The 19379-nt window shown below is 40.5% G+C and overlaps 1 protein-coding gene and 1 long non-coding RNA gene across 2 annotated transcripts in view; one reads left to right on the top strand and one right to left on the bottom strand.

Moving 5' to 3' along the window:
* Positions 1 to 6771, top strand: part of abat (4-aminobutyrate aminotransferase) — a 37247-nt gene extending 30476 nt beyond the window's left edge. Inside the window, exons 14-16 of the mRNA XM_034224395.1 lie at positions 831 to 977; positions 3799 to 3910; positions 5491 to 6771. Of these exons, the coding sequence (XP_034080286.1) occupies positions 831 to 977; positions 3799 to 3910; positions 5491 to 5612 (381 nt within the window). The 3' untranslated portion in view covers positions 5613 to 6771. The remainder of the gene's footprint in view (positions 1 to 830; positions 978 to 3798; positions 3911 to 5490) is intronic.
* Positions 6772 to 17765: 10994 nt separating this feature from the next.
* LOC117551505 lies at positions 17766 to 19097 on the bottom strand. Its single transcript, XR_004569802.1, has 3 exons — positions 18931 to 19097; positions 18021 to 18128; positions 17766 to 17924 (listed from the first exon to the last, which is right to left on the bottom strand). It is a non-coding gene; the product is annotated as an uncharacterized LOC117551505 (long non-coding RNA).
* Between the last annotated feature and the right edge of the window lie 282 nt (positions 19098 to 19379).

The raw sequence follows: 19379 nt of genomic DNA, 5'->3' as shown, positions 1-19379 counted from the left end.
CTCTGTTGAAAGGGGGAGCAGCAGGGAGAACTCAATGAGTCACCTCAAGGGCAGCGCCTTTTGGTAAATGATCCCACTGAGGAGAGAGGAGGGGGAGAAATCGTTATATTTGTATACTTGTAGTTTATAATACTAGGAAAGATTATATCCAAGCCCTTCATTCTCCTCTCTACACTTGAGACCCCTGAGGATGAATTATTCACCATGAATCTGTCGGACAAACCTCTTGATGATCCAGCTAATCTTGGAGTTTCTCCACTTTTGAGGCTAAACATGTCAAGTTGGTGCTCAGGGTGCTAAGGTCCCTGGGGGGTCATTTATAAAAACAAAGGGTTAATCATCAAAGGAGCCTGAATGTGCTGAGTCAGTGTTTTCCACAAACTATCCACAGCTATCCAGTCACTACTGTGGTTCCTTAGTTTACACCAGAGAGGATGGTCAGAGGCTCACAGGGAAATGAAACAGGAAACTGTCTAAATAGTTGTATTGAATTGCATTTTATTCAATCTAATTTACATATTTCTGAATACAATGCAGTCTATGTGTGTGTGTAGCATGCATGGGCTCACAATTGGTCAACCCTGTGATGTAAACTACTAATGAATGAATGAATAGCATTTATTTAGCTGTAGGTGTCTGTCCATCACAGTCTGGACAATTATTGTTTCTTTTTGCACACTGCTAAAAAACAGCACACATAAAATGTACATTTTGGATGTTTTTAGAACCTTGTGTTTTTGTCACGTTTAGATATTCAAAGCTGTTTATAGGATCATTGGTCATTTTACATTAACTGGAGTTTTTCTTCTGTATCTGTTATCTCTTTTCAGCCATACCGTATCTTTAACACATGGATGGGCGACCCTTCCAAGAATCTGATCCTGTCTGAGGTTCTCAATGTGATCCGCAGAGAGAACCTTCTGGAGGAGGTGAACCGCTCTGGGAGGGCGCTGATGAACGGCCTCTTTGAGCTACAGGTACTGCGTGTTTGTTTGTAAAGGTTCTGACTTTTCAAGTTCAGGTGACCCACACAATTCACCAGCATGCATTATTTGGTGAATGTGTTTTTCACCTGCTCTATTTCACCGCCCAATATCAAGAATTACACAATTGCCTTAGGGGGGCTTAAGCCATTTTTTGTCAGTTGATCGAGGAAAAACAACTTAGGAAAATGGACTAAGGAGATATTTAAAGTTAGCCAGTCTAAAGCAGCTAAAGGGTGAAACATGATCATATGTTGTAGTTCTTGTCAACGCGTTTGCCAGTCTTCACAAAGCCACAAAGTATTGTGTTGGGAGCAGTGGCGGCTGGTGGAAAATATCTTTGGTGGGACTATGGAAATGCTGACCAAACCATACTAGGCGGGTCCGGGGGGATGCTCCCCCGGAAGACATTTTTGAGAAATGACCCCTTAAATTATGACTTCTGGTGATGTTAGAGGGGGGGGGGGGAAATATTACATATATAATAATAATAATAATAGTAGTAATAATAATAATAATAAGAATTTAGTTGAAATAAAATAAATTGTAATTGTGGTTAAATAACATTGTCTGCTGCATTTATTTGGTCAATTTAAACGGTAAGTAACGTTATTATGTCAGGTGCGCGCGACCTGTGCCGCTGCGCGTTCGTCATCTGCAAGGTGCTTACACAGCAGTCAATGATGGACATCAGAAAATGGTTAAAACAACCAGCCCTTATCGCCAGCAGTAACACTGCATCTACTGCAGGTAATAACAGTTCAGATCATGGGGACATTACGTTACCCGCGGCCACTGTCATGGACACTAACGCCCGACTTGCCGGCTTTGCCCGCCTCGCCCATGGAGGCGGAGCAGCCGCAGCCATCTTCGTTGCCCCAAACACCGCCACCCCTCAGCGGCCCGCAAGTGCCAGAGGACCTCAGCAAAACAGAGCCTGCCCAGGTATCAGAGGTCGCGTTGACCGAATATTTTCCGTCTATGACGGATTTTTTTTAACAATGACGGACAAATCTGAAAGCAGTCCGTCATTTTGACAGATTAGAACAAACTCAGAACAGCGCCAAAGTTTCCCCGCAGCGAGGCTCCGGTGTTATGCCGTGTTATGCATGCCCTCCAAAAAGGAAATTATACCGTTTCCAAACCTAACTGTGCCGTACAAATCATTGAAATGTCTGTGAGTTTTGGCTTTACGCTGTGCACGCTCCCGCGAGGTGCAGCAGCCATGCATAACACGGCACATGTGAACTGTTCCCCCCCACCGTTGACAGTTCACGAGCATGCTTCTCCCCCAACCCCCCTCCATCAGAGTTGTGTAAAGGCCGACGGGTAATTCTGGATTTTGACGGAAGATTTACGATCCTGCCCGTCAAAATGACGGGCAGCGAAAAAGTCTAGCGCAACCTCTGCCAGGTATATTTTAAAAAGTACCCAACTCGCCTGTACAGTGGGGTAAGGCGCTCATTTTGCAGCTCATGGTTTCAAAACAGAGATTGGCTGAATATTCATGTAAAAAAGATGCCATCTTCTGCTATGCCTGTAGACATTTCGGTTTAAGTAAGTCAGATGCCTTCACCACAACTGGCTACAACAACTGGCGCCATGCTCTTATAGGCTACGTGATAAGGGACTGGGAAGGCATGAATCAAGCAAAGAGCACATCGATCCATAGATCTCTTCATTTTGCTCTCAAAGTGCACCAGATTGATGCTTTTAACTTCAATATTTTAAAAAAAAATCTTCCCGGGGGAACATGGCCCCGGACCCCCCTAGAGGAGATGAGGACCCTCCTAGAGGAGGTGAGGACCCCCCTAGAGGGTGTTAGGTCCACTCCCCACTTATAGAAATAGCACTTTACCACTGCACCCTCTCTAATCTCAGATGCACCCTGAGTCATTTTGTTCTGGAACCGGGCCTGGATTTATCAGTAACTTTAGACATCGTAAAACAATTTTAAACGAGATTTTATTGTAGATTATACATTTTACTGATACCAACTATATAATATTTACCTTGTTCATTAAAAATTAAAAATTAAAAATATTTTTAAAATATATATATATATATATTTTTTTTAATGACAGTCAAACATGTGGGAAGAGGGGGGGCGGCGCCCCTAGCGCCCCTATGGGCCGGCCGCCACTGGTTGGGAGTGTCAGGCCTTGTGGGGATATCATGATATACCGTGTGGCTTTATGAATTTTGTCAACCCTATGTGAAATGATTAAGAACACTGAGTGTTTGGTTGGGTTTTTTTAAGCCAACAAGTGATGATAGCTCTGTCTCTGTGTCAGTCTGAACAGCTGATCACACCCTGGTCTATTTTACATGACAAATTGTTATTATAGGTGTTAATGTAGCCTCACTGTTAGGCATTTTGTATTGATTCTATTAATCAATTTACATTTACATTTGTTTGCAGGGATATAATATTGAGTCATTACAACCAAATATGTTGTTATATATAACACATTTAAATAAATTGTAACTATGTTCAGAATTAGCTTTCACAGTAATACAAATAAATGGGAATATTGATAAGGAGTGTTGAAATGTGTAGCAGTGAGGATCAAATTAATTCCCATTCCTAACATTCACAGATGCTCCTATTTATACAGTGCTACTGTAGCCACTCAAATATCTCTAGGTATGATATAATACTGTTTATTAACCAATATGAATATATTGAATGTTATTTGCTCATGACCAGGATTACTGTGACTAATTGTGGTAATGCTTGGTGTGTTGATGGCCTACATGTGTGTGAACATGACCTACATGTGTGTGAACATGACCTACATGGTGTGCTCCCCAGGCTCAGTACCCCGGCATGTTGAGCCGCGCCCGAGGAGTGGGCACCTTCTGTGCCATAGATATCTGTGATGACAAAACACGTAACCGCATCCTGATCACGGCCAGAGACAAAGGTATGAAGTAAAGAACCTTTCATCTTTCCTTTCTGTGACACGGGAATCCAAACTCTGACATGTGAGAATGTGAGAACACAGTCATTGGAATATGGGACAATGGCATTCTTCCTCATGTCACCCTTTTAGCTCACACACCTGGAATGTATATATGTTATGTATAAAATAATTAATAAATGTATAATGTTTATTTACAGTGAAACTAAATCCAAATTCCATACTTGCCATCTTCATTTGACAAATGTATCCAAGTGTGCAGCAAAAGCACAATAAATGAGAGGCTCATTTAAAAAATAATTTGAAATCTCCACTGGTTAGTTTGAAATGCATGCTAAAGTAATGGCCCCATTCCAATCCCACCCCCTTCCCTCTCTCTGATTCCATTTCTTTTTTTGCGCAGTCAAATTCAGGGTTTGCTGCATTAAGTGCCTCTGGTAGGAATCATTTAGAAATGTTATTCTGACATACAGATATAAACAACTTCAAGGTTTCATTTGGTACACATTTTTAGTCACACCGGTATCTTTTTACAGCTAAACTCAATGTGTAAGTGACCCTGTCAAATGGACAATTTAACATCATGTTTTATTGATGTGTAAAATTGACCAAAATAAGTTTGGTGTTTTAAAGGGATAGTTTGAATATTTCTGAAGTGTGGTGTCATGAAACACTTCTGTAGTTAAGAGTTAAGGCACCAAAGCAAAGCAATGTAGTCAGTGTTCGAATTACCCATTTGCTTTCAGGGGAGCCCTATTTTTCAGTGCATATCCTGCTACTAAATATGTCACACGCACGCTCTGTTGACTGGCGCAGCAGCACGGATTCGATCAATTGCTATAAAATCACTCTGCTACTACTACAGACAGCGGCTGTAGCCGTTGTTGAAGCCTCTTCAGGCTCCGCATCGGCAGGCCTCTCCCTCGGTGTGGAGCTGTCAAACTCGACCCTAACGCCACTTACAGCCGGCCAACTAAAAGTTGTTCCGTTCACGTTGTCATTTTTAGACTCCTTCGCTTCTTAGCTTGTGAATCCAAAAGCTGCGAGGCTTGGCTGTTTTTGTTTCGCCATATTTTTTATTACAAAGCCAGAGTTGAAAAATTTCAATATGAACATTTCAAATACGGTGCCGGCAAACTATAGTAGCCATAGCAACGTAAGTAGCGTAAAGAATGCAGCGCCGCCACGTACAGATGGCAACACCCAGAAATATTCACGAATATAAAACAAATGTTCAGAAACTGTAATGAACAATGACTATTATTTATTTCAATAACTTTTATTTACAGAAACTCAACATTTCTAATCTGTGTGACACAAATATGCACAATTATTTTGGGCTCCCTCTATTTATCTCAAAGTTGGCCTTCAGGAGAGCTCCCCCCTCTTTAGGGGAGCCAAGCTCCCCCTGGCTCCCCCCCCCAGTTCGAACAGTGAATGTAGTGTTGTAGTGTTGTGTTCTCCAAACATGCGGAGTACCATCCCACTCCCGAACATCACCCTTTAACCTCTAACGTTGACCTGAAGGTGGATGACAGATTACTGATTGAACTGTGTGGATATATTGTGTCTGTGGTTGACAGGTATCCTCCTTGGGGGGTGTGGGGATCGATCGATCCGTTTCCGTCCAGCGCTGGTTTTCAAGGAGTACCATGTTCACCTCTTCCTCAATATCTTCAACGACGTACTGGCCCAGCTCAAGTAAATCCGGACCCTGAAGGAACCTGACTCGCAGTGCATGAGCTTGAGTGAATCCAGAGTGAAGGAAAATAAACTGCAGACAGTCTGTGTCATGATAAGCACAATCCACACAGTAACACACACAAATATCCCATATAGCCTCTGTTTCCAGGTCCAATTGGCCAATCTCTGTAGCCTAAAATGATAACGGTCATATCCTCCTACTATATATCCATAAAGACCCCCCCCCCCCCACCTTTCGGAACAGGTGCCAGCTACTTTTGCAGTAACTGGGAATTTCACAGAACACACAGTTTCTGTAAAATAAAGCTAAAACCCCAAACTGGAGAATCTTTCTCATCTGGATTTATAACAGACTCTGGATGAAGGCATGCCAGATTGTACATCATGTCAAAACAAAGTAGCTTCTGTTTCATGTCAGAGGTCTTGAGTAAGGCTATAAATGTGGTTCTGTTCCTTTAGCAGATAGCACAGCGTCAGTTAAATGTAAATAGTATATTGAGGATCGTACTCACTAATAAGCTCAGTTGATAGCTGAGAACAAAGTCTCGCGTTCAGCTTGTTTAAGTGCTCAGATGCTGGCATCATCCTTACAGTGTGTGTTTGTTAAGAAGACAGACGGTCGTCCTGGATACAGAATGATGTGTTAGTAGGAAATAATGTAAGAACGCACAATGGAGATAAGATGCCAGCCTGCATGTCATAAAATGATGTCCAATAGAAATGTCCTTGTTATGATTCTGTGTTGTTCTTATTAGGAATGACTTTTCAGCTTGAATTGTTGTAGCCCAGAAAAATGTGAATCCTAAATGGACCATCAAACATGTAATTGTTTAGTGCCTGCATGTCACTTACATTTGCTAATAATGTTTTTCAAATTATTTGTATTGGCTCAAATGAGAGCAGCCATTGGTAACCCTAAATAACCTAAAATGTACACATTCACTTTACTCTTGAAAAAAGCTTCATATTTTACATCTATTCATGAACAAATTGGCTCTTTACTGTCACTTGGTTATAACTGAATTATTATGACCAAATTAAGCATATAATAAAAGTGATTATTTTTAGTTTGCATCAAGCTGTTTCTGTGCAGTTAAATGCTGTTTGTCATGTAGACTACAAAGGCCCCTAAGGACAAAACACATGCATAACCAAAAGCACACACATTAGGGAATTCTTACCAAATCCAAAATCGCTACAGATTGAAAAACATGTAAATGAAAAAATGATCCCCAAAGCAAAACATTGACAAATATTACAATCATTTGAAAGGTAAAAACACACGTTATGGACGTATTATTATTATTATTATTATTATTATTATTATTATTATTATTAATGTAAACTTACAAGCACCAATGCTTTTTTTACATGACCTTTAAAGTAGTCCTGCTATTCTTTTATTCTGGTACTATTATGGCGCATTTCCACTGCAGCGCGTAGCACGTGCCGTGCCAAACCCGGCCCGTTTTTGTTGCGTTTCCACTAGGGCTAGTTCCGGCTCAGGGCTACCTTTTCACAGTTTTTCTGGCCCTCCAAAATCGTGGTTCTTTCCGGGTCAACAACCGGGCTGAATATGCTAAGCTAGTGACGTGAGTGGCTACAACTACAACACAATGAACATATTTGACCGTGATTTAATTGTAATTGTAACCTTGTAACCTTTTAAAATGCGTGTTTTCTGAATGGAGATCAGCTAACGTTGTATATGCTCCGACCGTCCACACTCACAACAACGGCCTATACAGACATAAATAAACCAGCGACTGTATTCGCCATGACACAGGCAGTCTGTGGTTTGTACTTGTTTAACTTCTGTCTAGTTTCTGAACAGATATGAAGAGCTGTGAGCTCTGAGTGCTAACAGCTAACGGCTGATGTTTGGTTTTGTGGTTCGCATTGAAGATGACGTCATAGCTCCGCCTACATTGCGTTACTATAGTTACTGCACCAGCTACTAAACTGTAATGGAAATGCAGCATAAAATGAGCCTCGCCTACCAAGGCCTAACTATACCGTACTAAGCCATGCGAGGCCCTGCAGTGGAAATGCGCCATTAGAGACTATAGTTTTATCAGGAGACAATATTTGTTCTGCTAAATCAGATGCGACTGGATTTCAAATAGATTCTCCAGATCAGACTGGTGGGGGGGGGAGAATCTTCAATCGGAAGTTGTCTACCCCATGTCGAACAGCCTTATTCAATTACAAAAAAACTCACTTCAGATTAGGCTTTGAATACATTTCTAATAAAACACAAATGATAAACCTTTGTGTCCAGGTAAGATTTCAAGTCTGGCATCTTCTTGGTCTCATAGCTGTAGAAAACCACAGGTACTTAGTAAGTGCAGTTGTACAGCCCCACAGCCAATAGAAGCAACAATGAGTCCATCCCAAAAGAAGACAAAAGTTACTTTAAGTACAGGTCCATTTAATAAACACATTATATCCTAGGCAATACAAAAACGTAGAGCATAAGGTCTAATAACCTAACCCTTGTTGAGTTTCCCTTTTTTATTTTCTAACTGCTCAAACTGTTTGCTTCTGTAAACACTTCTGAGCTTCACCAGTCTCTGGGAATGTTCCATGGAACTTTTTCTGGCAAGTGTTACAAATGTGTAGCAATTTAGTGCAGGGTCATTACTTCCTATCTCATTTAGAACTTTCTACAATCATAAATACATATATATATATATATATATATATTAGTGTTGTCACGATACCAACATTTTGGTTTCGATACCGATACTAAGTCAAGAATTGCGATTCCGATTATTTTTCGATACTTTTCTTTTATTATTTTCATGATCAAAAAAATTGTAGTTTATCTGTTAAGTGTTTTCTTACAACATGGTCTCTTCTTTATACTTGAGTTTATGTGATTTCTTTGATAGTTAACTTTATATTTTATAAACATGTAATAGTACAGTAATATAAATAATTATTGCCAAAATGTATATTGCAGATGTTAGCCACATTGGTAAGTTAGCTAAAAAGATAGCCATATTAGACAGTTATCATTGCCATTAATTGCCTCATCAAACTATGAAAACGTTCGCTTGTCACAAAATAAATTACACTTGTTTGACTTAGATTTGAGGGCATGGGCTTGAGCATGATGTAATTATGTTATCCATCACATTCGCTAACCTGTCTGTCTTTAAATTCTTTAAACAGCTCTGAATGCCGGTCGTCAGGTGCTTAGCCAAGTCTGATGTGTTGGCTCTAGAGATGTCCCGATCCGATCACGTGATCGGGAATCGGAGCCGATCACGTGATTTTCAAAAGATCAGAATCGGGAGAAAAAAATCGGGGATTGGGAATTTAAAAAAAAAAAATTTATAAAATATTTGTATTATTTTATTTAATGTTACAAAACAAAAATGACCATGTTCACGTCTTAAAGTCATCCTGAGGACTTAGTTTTGGTTTAAAATTACACATCATGTATGTGTTGCTTCTTTTGGGCTTGTTTTCAGACCTGGTTGCTTATTTCTCTCAAATCTGGCAACAGAGTGGGCGCAGTGTCTAATAGTAGCAGTAAGCTAACGAGAGGCTACGTTCAGCTGGTGACTCGGGAGTCGGGACAGAGCAAATGTCAGGAGTTTGGAAGTATTATAAAATTGAAAGCGAAGGCAGTGTAACAGCCAGATGCAATGTTTGCAAGGCGGAGGTTCCACGTGGTGGAAAGAACAGAGCGACGTTCAACACGACCAATCTAATACGCCACCTGAGAAACAAACACCAACAACAACACGACGAGTACACAGAGGCCACTCAGGTAACGGCACTGAAACAACCGACACTTTCAGAGACTTTTAAAAGGAAAGAGAAACGGCCCCAGAACAGTGAAAAGGCCAAAAAAACAACAGCCAAGATAGCTGAATTCATCGCGTTGGATGACCAGTCGTTATCCGTTACCTTTTTTTTCTCTTAATGCATTGCATAAAGATCGGAAAAAATCGGTGTCGGCAGATTGTCAAAATCAAATGATCGGAATCGGATCGGGAGCAAAAAAAGGTGATCGGGACATCCCTAGTTGGCTCCCTTGGTTTGCAGGGATCTAAAACATGTCTCACAGACAGGCCTTGTGGTGTCCGTAGGCTTGCCCTCACTGTCAGAGATATAGCTAAAATACTTCCAAATTTCGCTTCTGGCGTCTTTTTTGTCAACAAGCCGAGGCGCAGCGGCAGTTGCACTCCCACTTGCAGCCACTTGCTCCCCGTTTTCTCACATGCTCTGGCAGCTAGCGCGTGCACGAAATAGGGGAGGGACTTAGAGCGTGCTTGAGAGGGGAGGGAGGGACTGCAGGCACGGCTGCAGTGCAGGGAGTGGAAGCAGAGCGCTGAACACACACGAGCGCTTTCTCACCGGAGTACTTTTCCCCGTCATTCTTAAAGTACCGATACTAATGAAACGGAGGAATCGTATCGTTTTTAACGGCAGGGTATCACGGTACCTTTCAAGTATCGGTACACCGTGCAACACTAATATATATATATATATATATGTATGTCGGTCTTTTAAGACCATAAGGATGGTGTTGATGGCAGCGGCTGTCTGGTATTCCATGATGAACTTCTTTAAACATTTCGGCATTAACCATTTACACTTTGATCTGAGATAGATGATTATTGATGTAGTTATGTTTGATGGCTCTAACTGTTGTTGCCTCTATAATATACTTTAAATTGACTGTGATAAATAAATGATGTTTTGAATAACTTATTGGAGTTATTTCTTGAGTATGAAAAAGATTGTGTGACCAGGGGAACTGTAGTTATATAAAGAGTTATGTAAGTTAAGTATAATCATGGAAGACAGCTCTAGACAGAGAGACAAACTGTGAGCTTGAGAGAAAGAAGCAATGTAAGTAAATAGCTTTGACCATTGCCATTTACACACTAGCTCCGGTCATGTGTCATCAAAACACAAATGAACAGGTACTGTACTGTATAATATCCACTTCCACCAATATGCCAGATATCCAGCCGGTAGTAAGCTAGCTAACAGAAGATATGGGAGTTTTTGAGACCTGAAATGCCCAGTCAGTAAGATTCAGACAGTCAGATAAATGAGGCTTCCAGGATTCCATGTGTGCCGTGTCAGCAGGGGACATCAGTGTGGAGCTCCACCACATGAGGAGTTCTGCTCAGTACCATGATGTAGGAGCAACAACATTAACACATGAACAATGTTAATCTAAGAGCACATTTATTGATGTTATATTCTTTCATTTTTTACCATTTAGTAGCTCTAACTCTAGTTTTTTTTTTTTTTTTTAAATACGGTCGACATCAGCAGTGGCGACTGGCACAGCCCCACCTAGTGTCAGCAGAAAGTATTACAAATAATGATTACAAAAAAATGCAAAAAATAAATAACAAAGTATATAAAATATATTTTAAGATCATGGTTAATCATCTGATTCGTCTGTACATTGCTGTTTTAGTCTGTGTTCTTCTAATTAGTGTCTACAGTGTGTGCCTATTGAGCTGTTTAGAGCCATGTGGGACAAAACCCGATCCTGCCCCTCCCTCTCACTGTCTAAGTCAGGGGTGCCCACACTTTTTTGGCTGGTGAGCTACTTTTGAAATGACCAGCTCACCGGGGTCTACCAACCAAAAATAAAATCCCAAATTGCAAGGGTTGCTGAATAACACGTTTTATTTATACATGGGATAACTACAATAGGGCTGCAACAAACGACTAATTTGATAATCGATTAATCTATCGATTAATGAAACGATTAATCGACTATTCGGGCTATTACTGTATGCCTTGCACAATTTCTCAAGCGCTCTTATCAACTTTTAGATTTAGCTTGAGGTTGTTTTAGGCATGTGGAAACTAACAATGAAGACAGTAAAGATGAATACTTGATTCAAAAATACATATATTATTCAATTAACTTAACAAATTGTGAACAAAATTAACATTGCTTTTTATTTAAATTAAATAAATAATATTTCACATCAAAAGAAACAACAGTGTTTTAACAAATCGTATTAAATCATCTGATGACAGAACTGTAAACAGAATAACTGAAACTTTAACAAAATAAAGAGTAACTCTGTTTCCTCTAATCATTAACCCATGTTTGTATAATGTAGTTAACTCCGTGTGTTGCTGCTAGCATACATAACACCTGATGTGGAAACGTTACTCGTGGATGGGGCTACAGCGCTACTAGAAAGACAGTCGAACCCGGTGCATTCCTCCGTCTGAATGTGGAGCACTTTTGATAAATGTTTAGCCAAATTGCTCGTGTTACCGCCCTTACATGCTAAACACTCTTGGCAACGAGCATTGTCCACATCGAGACGGGTAACATTTATACCCCGGCCACACGAGGACGAAAACGGTCGTTTGCGTTACTGTTTAGTGTCATATAGACCGTTCGGCCACACGAGGACGACAGAATACGGCACTAAACGACTGCGGAAACGATAACGGGTCCCAAGGTGGATAGAACGGCATACGCAACGCTCTGGGGGGTCCAACGGCTCCGTGTGTGCGGCCTATACGATCATTTTCTGATCATGATGAGGCAATAGCCCCGCTTCTCCCCACCTCTGCTGCTCACCCCCGCGTCAAAGTAAACTGCACACTGAATTCAGATTATTTATCTTTCTCTCGATATGGACAGAAACGCGAGTGAAGTCTAATCTGACAGGACGGAGACACCTCTCAAACTACCTAAACTAGTTATAAACATGTTTATTTTTACTGTCGGCCAGGTCACTCATTACTGGATCAGCTGCTGCATGACACAGACACTGGCGCTGTCCGAAGAGAGGGAGGAAAAAGAGAGGCTCCGTGTATTTTATTATTATTGTATTATATAGAGTCGTTATTCATTTGTTTTAAAGCTCAATAAATAACAAAGAAGACCTTTGACCGGCACTTTTATAATTTTGTCGGAAGATTTACACTTTAATACACGTTGACTGGCGAAAAACTCTGCCCGGTTTCCCTCGGCCCCCACCGCGGAGAATAAACAGAAGGGCAACCATGACAACCATGCTTCTTCGCTGCTTTTGTGGAGGAAGTTACAGCGCCACGTACAGGCTCCTGCATATGTACTGCACAGCCTGTCCTCCTACAAAAAACGACCATATAGGTCGATTGTTCAGCAGCTAAATACGACCCAGAGTCACGTTTTAAAGTGTAGTACCTCTAGTGGTCGTGTAAGAAACAACATGCTCCTGTCGATTGCAAACGCTCCGGAGGGTCGTTTATTCACAAATAACCCTCTGGAAAATCCTAAATTGTGGAATAGTTTGGCCATTAAAATGCTTTTTTATTAGATTTCTAGCGAGAAGTGTATATTGTACTTTTATAATCTACGTCCAGTGGATGTGTAGGATCTACAGTTTGATAGATATACGAAGATAATTTGAGGTCTCGCCAGGAGAACGTGTACTGTATATGGGGCAGCTTCCATGTAAAGTTAGCATGGGTGAAAACAGTATTTCCGGTCTCGAAGTTTTCATAATAAAACCGGAAGTATTCCCCTCACTGTCAAATGATTACACAGTGATATCTCCATTACTCATCCACTAAAAAACATCAGTTTATCCTTGTTAATTACACAATATTGATTGGTTTAAATTGTGTACAATGCTTTTGTGTTTTTAACCTTCGATTCGGAGAAACAAATAGTTTTTTCGGAGTTTAGACACTACAGAGTTTCCGAAGACACTACACTACCCAGAATCCCCAGCTATCGTTTGGGACTACAACATCTGCCTTGCTTTACAAACCCTGTGATTAGCCCTCAAGCTCTGTGATTGGATGTTGGAGTGGCAGTGCGACAAGGTTACGCTGAATGTCAAACAGCTCTTTGAAATGGAATGGAACCACGCCAGACTATCCAAAACTGGACTTGGATGGGTCCAGCCCAGCCCCCCCCCCAGAATTACACATGCTGGCTATTGCGTGTTTCGCAATATGTTCTATGGCACGTCTCTACTGGGAATTGTAGTTTTATAAGACGTTTTCGTATTTCCCACAATTAGAAGTTGCCAGTATGAAACTGTATACATCCCTGGAGGTTTAGGGAATACGAAACACATTGGTGTTATCAAATTTAAAACATATAATTAATACATGGGTGAAAATTGCTTGTGCCCATAATGGGCAGCATTAATATACCCACATGACAGCTAAGGTCAGAAGAGCTTTATTTAACAGCTGGTCTTATGTCTGTGACCCCTCCTGTTGTTAATTGATAAGCCTGAAACATGCACTTGTCAAGGTTCAGATGCACATTTAGCAAATATGGCAGTAGCCATCGATCATCTTAAGATAAGATACTTTATTGATCCCAAGTTGAGAAATGTTTTTGTTACAGCAGCATGTACTACTTTGTTCTACTCCACTACAATTCAGAGGTCAATCTGGTATTTTTACTCTACTACATTTATTTTTGTTACTTTGCAGATTCTGATTAATGATGTGAAATATAAACAACCCTTAAATCAGACTTTAGTTACACCTGAGTAAAATTCAGCCTTATCAGTTTTCTGTTTTGCACATCCTCCTGTTAATATCTTTGGACGTCCTGCACTAAACTGTTTTATTGTAGAGATCACTACAGTATCTTCTTGATATTTTCTATTCTATATTTCTATCATTGACCCCTATTTTGTATGTAGGCTACTCTTAATATTTAAATGTTTTCATAAAAATTAAAACTTATTCAACAACTAAATTCAATAACGTGCTTTAACCACTAGGAGGTACGGTTTAGACCAGTGGTCTAGTTAATAAAACATAATAATATCAAACATAATATGACTATTCACTTTATTGTGAAATGAAAACAGAACGGTAAAGGAAAATACAGTTTCAGTCTCTCAATGTGAAGCTTATGCATTGTACCATAAACTTTTATAGACCTGTAACAGTCAACTGCATGAGGAGTTGGAAAGGTAGTTCAGAAAATCAGTAATATCTTTAAAAACTACAAAAAAATCCCTTTCTATCAGCTGTGCACCGTTATGGTGTAAATACAGACTATCTACTTATTGGATCAAATATAAAAGTCAGCTGAATTAGTGTTGATACTGCAAGGAGACGTATTGTGTGAAAAGAAATGGAAGATGTTGTTTAATTGTTGATATTTTATGGTCCACGTCACGTATTCAGTTTTGGCGGCATCTCTTCCAGTTTGTCAAAAGGTCTTCTGATCAGGGCTCTATAAATACATATCTACGGCAGATATGTAATATTTAATGCAGCCGAACCGTGTATTACAATGCCGTTATGTGATGACTTTCAAAGAGAAAAGCAAGAACACTCGGAATAAAGTATTTTTAAAAAAAAATGTTTTCCGATTTCATATCACATAAACACCATATCCCGACGTGCATTGCGGCGTGATTTTAGCCTATCAAAACCTCTGAAAAAAGAAATGTGTCTCTCAGAATCGAAAGAGAAAACCCTATGGGAAAAACACAAAAGCATTGTACACAATTTAAACCAATTAATGTCGTATAATTAACTAGGATAAACTGATGTTTTTTAGTGGATGAGTACTGCAGATATCACTGTTAAATCATTTGATCATTGGTTTTATTATGAAAACGTCGAGACCGGAAATACTGTTTTCAACCCGTAACTTTACATGGACGCTTGCCGCATATACACGTTCTCCTGACGAAACCTCAAATCATCTTCGTAATATCTATCAAACTATAGATCCTACATAACGACTGGACGTGGATTCTAAAAGTACAATATATACTTCTCGCTATAAATCTAATCATAAAGCGTTTTAATGGCCAAACTATCCTACAATTTAGGATTTTACAGAGAGGGTTATTTGTGAATAAACGACCATCTGTAACGTTTGCATTCAACAGGAGCACTAGAGGCCGACAACTTTAAAACGTAATTATAGGTCGTATTAAGCGCTTGAACAAACGACATATTTGGTCGTAATAAGGGCTTAAACAATCGACCCATTTGGTCGTATGAGTTGGAGGACTTGTTGGTACTGCAGCTTCTCCAGTGGTTGGAGCTAAACGGAGCTGTCTCGTGTGGACAGACACTATCCGGATGACTATTGCGTGTGGACGGAAGCTTTTTTGCGATTGCGTTTGCGTTAATCCTATGCGTTTAGCCGTTTTCGTCCTCTTGTGGCCGGGGCATCAACCACACCTTGGAGCGCTTCTCTCCGCCATCCCCGCCGTGTGTTGCTGCATGTAGCAGCTGCGTGTGTGTAAACTGCCCCGCCCCCTCCCACACAGACGGGGGAGAGAGAGATCTCAGGCTTGTTTGAGACAAGCGAGACCTGCGCAGACCTGCGCAATTTCGATCAACGTCTTGCTCGTGCGTTGCATGATGGTTAGTCATTTTGTCCGACTTGCTCTGGAGGCTCGCCTACATGAGACGTTGAAATCTCGCGGGACAAAGACGCCCGCAGCCTTGACTGCGGTCAACTCAGCCGTCTCTCGCGTTTGCTTGGTCAAATGAGCAGCGCTTCATTTTTGAGTGCGCGATTAATAGCGTCTTTACGGTAATCGCCGAGAAGTGGCGCTGACGGTAGTACAAGTGCTTATGCTATATTTGATCAATCAATCAATGATATTTGATGAGGGTTAAAATGATTTTTAGCCATAAGTTCTTAATCAAATTGGTACTGTTGGACTCAGTACATGTTAGACTACTACCACAAATACAATCAAGTACTTTTACTGTGTACTATTTGCAGTGGCGTTTCTAGGTGTACAAAACTGGGGGGGCAGAAAGAGGTCGGGGGAGAGAGAGAGGGAGGAGAGAGAGAGGGGGGACAGAGAGAGGGGGGGAGGAGAGAGAGAGGGGGAGTGTCAAATTACATACTGAAGACCACACGGAGCAACACTGTGAGCGCATACATTTACGTACACAGCGTGGGGATGTCATAGTAATGCACCTTCATACATGGAGTAAAGGTCACCATCACAAAGTAATTCTTAACAATAACAACAACCGTAATGCTTTAGCATTAAAACACCATAGACTGTAAATATAAGGAAAACACAGACACTCATCATCGAGGTCACAATATCAATCGATCCAGCAGAGGCAAAACACAGAAGATCAACAAAATATATGACATAAATGAACTTACCAAAGCTGAAGGCTCACTTGAAAAGAAAAGCGGCACGGCGGTCCTTCCTCTGACAGAATGTGTCTATCACTTTGGGGATGAAGTCCTGTAGTTGCTGGATCAACTGGCTTTCAATTGAAAGCATGGCCAATGCGTTAAGTCGCGGCTGTCCCATGGTGTTGCGAGTGAAAGTCTTTATCCTTTTGAGGGTGGAAAAGTTCCTCTCTGACTCGGATGTCGTCATCGGAGTTGTCACTATTATTTTGACCAAAATAACAGTCTCAGCAAACGTTTCCTCCAAGTTGTTCTCGTGAATGGATTTCAACAGAGACAGGGCAGTGTTTCCAGTGTGAAGTTCACTGTGGCGGTAGAGCGTGGTCAGCTCAGACTTCAACTTCTCCTTGTTTCCCAACGCAGGCCACAGTTTCACGGCGCAGTCAAGCTCAGGTGTAGGAAATGACAGGACATGCTGTGGGAAGAATGAGCTGTCAACAAGCTTTGCAGCGATCAAATGGTCACTCTGTGAGAACCTCTGTTCCACCTGTGAGATGACTGTGTCACAAGCCTCCTTCATCACCGGCGCTGTGCTGCTGACTCGTCGGCCTGGCTCGTCTGTTCCATCATGAGCAGTGGCGGCCAATGCATCAGTTTTCTGCCTCATTTTCTGAACATTTTCCTTGAAACGGCAGAGCGCGCTGTTGATCCCAGGTGCATCGATGCTTCGTTTTTGCAGAGTGTTGTATAGAACATCCACTTCTGGCATAAGCAACGAAAAAAACTCCAGGAGCTGCATAAATGCTCGGTCCCGCAGTTTCTTTGACAGGCCGTATGCCTCACTTGGTGACCGCATCCCATCCTGGTTGTGCGCGTATATGCTTCACACACTGAAGTAGTGCATCTCGGGTGAAGCCGAAACATCAACATTGCCTTTCACATTGTCCAATATGTGTTGTTAAGTGCATGTCATAGTTAATCACTTCATCACACAATTTGAATCTTCAGTTCTTCTATCATTACCTACAGTATACTAATAGGAAATGCAACATTAAGCTGTAGATTCCAAGCTGGTTTAGATGTATGTGTTTCAAATGCTTCCTGGCTTTGTTTAACCATGCTAAATGGGATTACCTGTGATGGAATATGTGCTTCCGTTTCACCTGGCGCTTGTTTTTGTAGTGGAGCTGGAGCTTTTGCTGTTTTTGTCTTCTGCATGAGCTGATAAAAACAAAGTGTTAATAACACAAATATTATAACATTTATGTTATTTTCAACAAACAGGATAACAATGGTTTGCTCTCAAAAAATACATACATTCTTCTTGTGCTGTCTGAAAACAAAAGGCTTGTTTATGGGTGTCACATAAACTCCTCGCCTGTTCTGCTTTCTTTTTTTCCATCGCTCCATGTCCACACGATGGGTCTGCAGTTAATAAGGAATATTGACAGAGTAAATGCACTCATAAATTACCTTTCATTACATATTCTGCCATTTCACATTATTCAATGTTGTTTTCTTTTCACAACAAACATTATCTTTGCCTGAAATAAATGTATTATTTCATTAATTATTATTCATCAAAATTATGAAACCAACTACATTCAGCATAGTTGCATCACAGTTTTGATTGGTGTATCAATATTATTGTGATATTATTAGCACACCTAATATAACTGTTAATAATGACCAAATTACCTGCAGAATAACTGTTGAGAAAATACTGAATGTACTCTTTGAATATCAGAGTAGCACATGATGACAAAAACCCTAAGTAGCTGTGTACGTAACAGGATGTTTGATTACCTAGAAGAGAATCAGGACTGTTTGAGGCAGATGATAGCTATGTGATTAACATGATGATTCAGCCTCTATGGGGAGAGACATATGACAAGCATGATCATTTCTGTCGTGAGCCTTAGCTAATCTGAACTAAACATTGTATACTGCTTTGAACCGGTATTCCTCCATCTTGTGACGGTGTAAAAAGTCTGTCTACAAGTCTCTTATATATAAAGCTTGTGAAGGACACTGCTCTGTGAACTATTTGTACCAAATGCTCTGTACGTGATGAATACTTCCATTCTTGCAAGGATAATAAATACATGTATCCTGATTATTGAAACTCAAGCCAGTGGCGAGTGATATTTTCCTAATCGATAGCAATGCTTAATGACTAGGGACAAATGTGATAACATAACAGCCATATATAAATAACAAACTGTACCTTCTTCCCCCTCCTCAGAGAGTCGCCATATTCCCTTAGCAGGGCGCTCAAGGTGACTTTGTATGTATGTACAAAATCGTCCAGCCTGGTCAGACGTCTCCGTTGAAAACGGATCTTTTTGAGGTCCCACTGGCTTTTTTCCATTATCCCTTGAGTTTTGTTGTCCTCTGTGTAATTCTGCGGTTGAACATATTAGTTACGGTACATCAAATTATATTGTTAACAATCACTTCGATTACATACTGTTTACATTGCAGTTTATAATAATGATTATAGAATAATGCATTGAAATTCAATATTACATCAAAGCTTTAGGTTTTTGTACCTGTGTGGTTTTTTTTGCAGCATTTTTGTACTTCTGGGAAAGTTTCTGATAAATGGTCCCTGTTCCATGGCGTCCAAGGTCACCTAACCAAACAGTAAACATGCCTTATTATTTTATATTACAT

The sequence above is a fragment of the Gymnodraco acuticeps genome, unplaced genomic scaffold, assembly GCF_902827175.1.
Source record: "Gymnodraco acuticeps unplaced genomic scaffold, fGymAcu1.1, whole genome shotgun sequence".
Taxonomy (NCBI): Eukaryota; Metazoa; Chordata; class Actinopteri; order Perciformes; family Bathydraconidae; genus Gymnodraco; species Gymnodraco acuticeps.
This window is presented reverse-complemented; position numbering and strand designations above follow the sequence as displayed.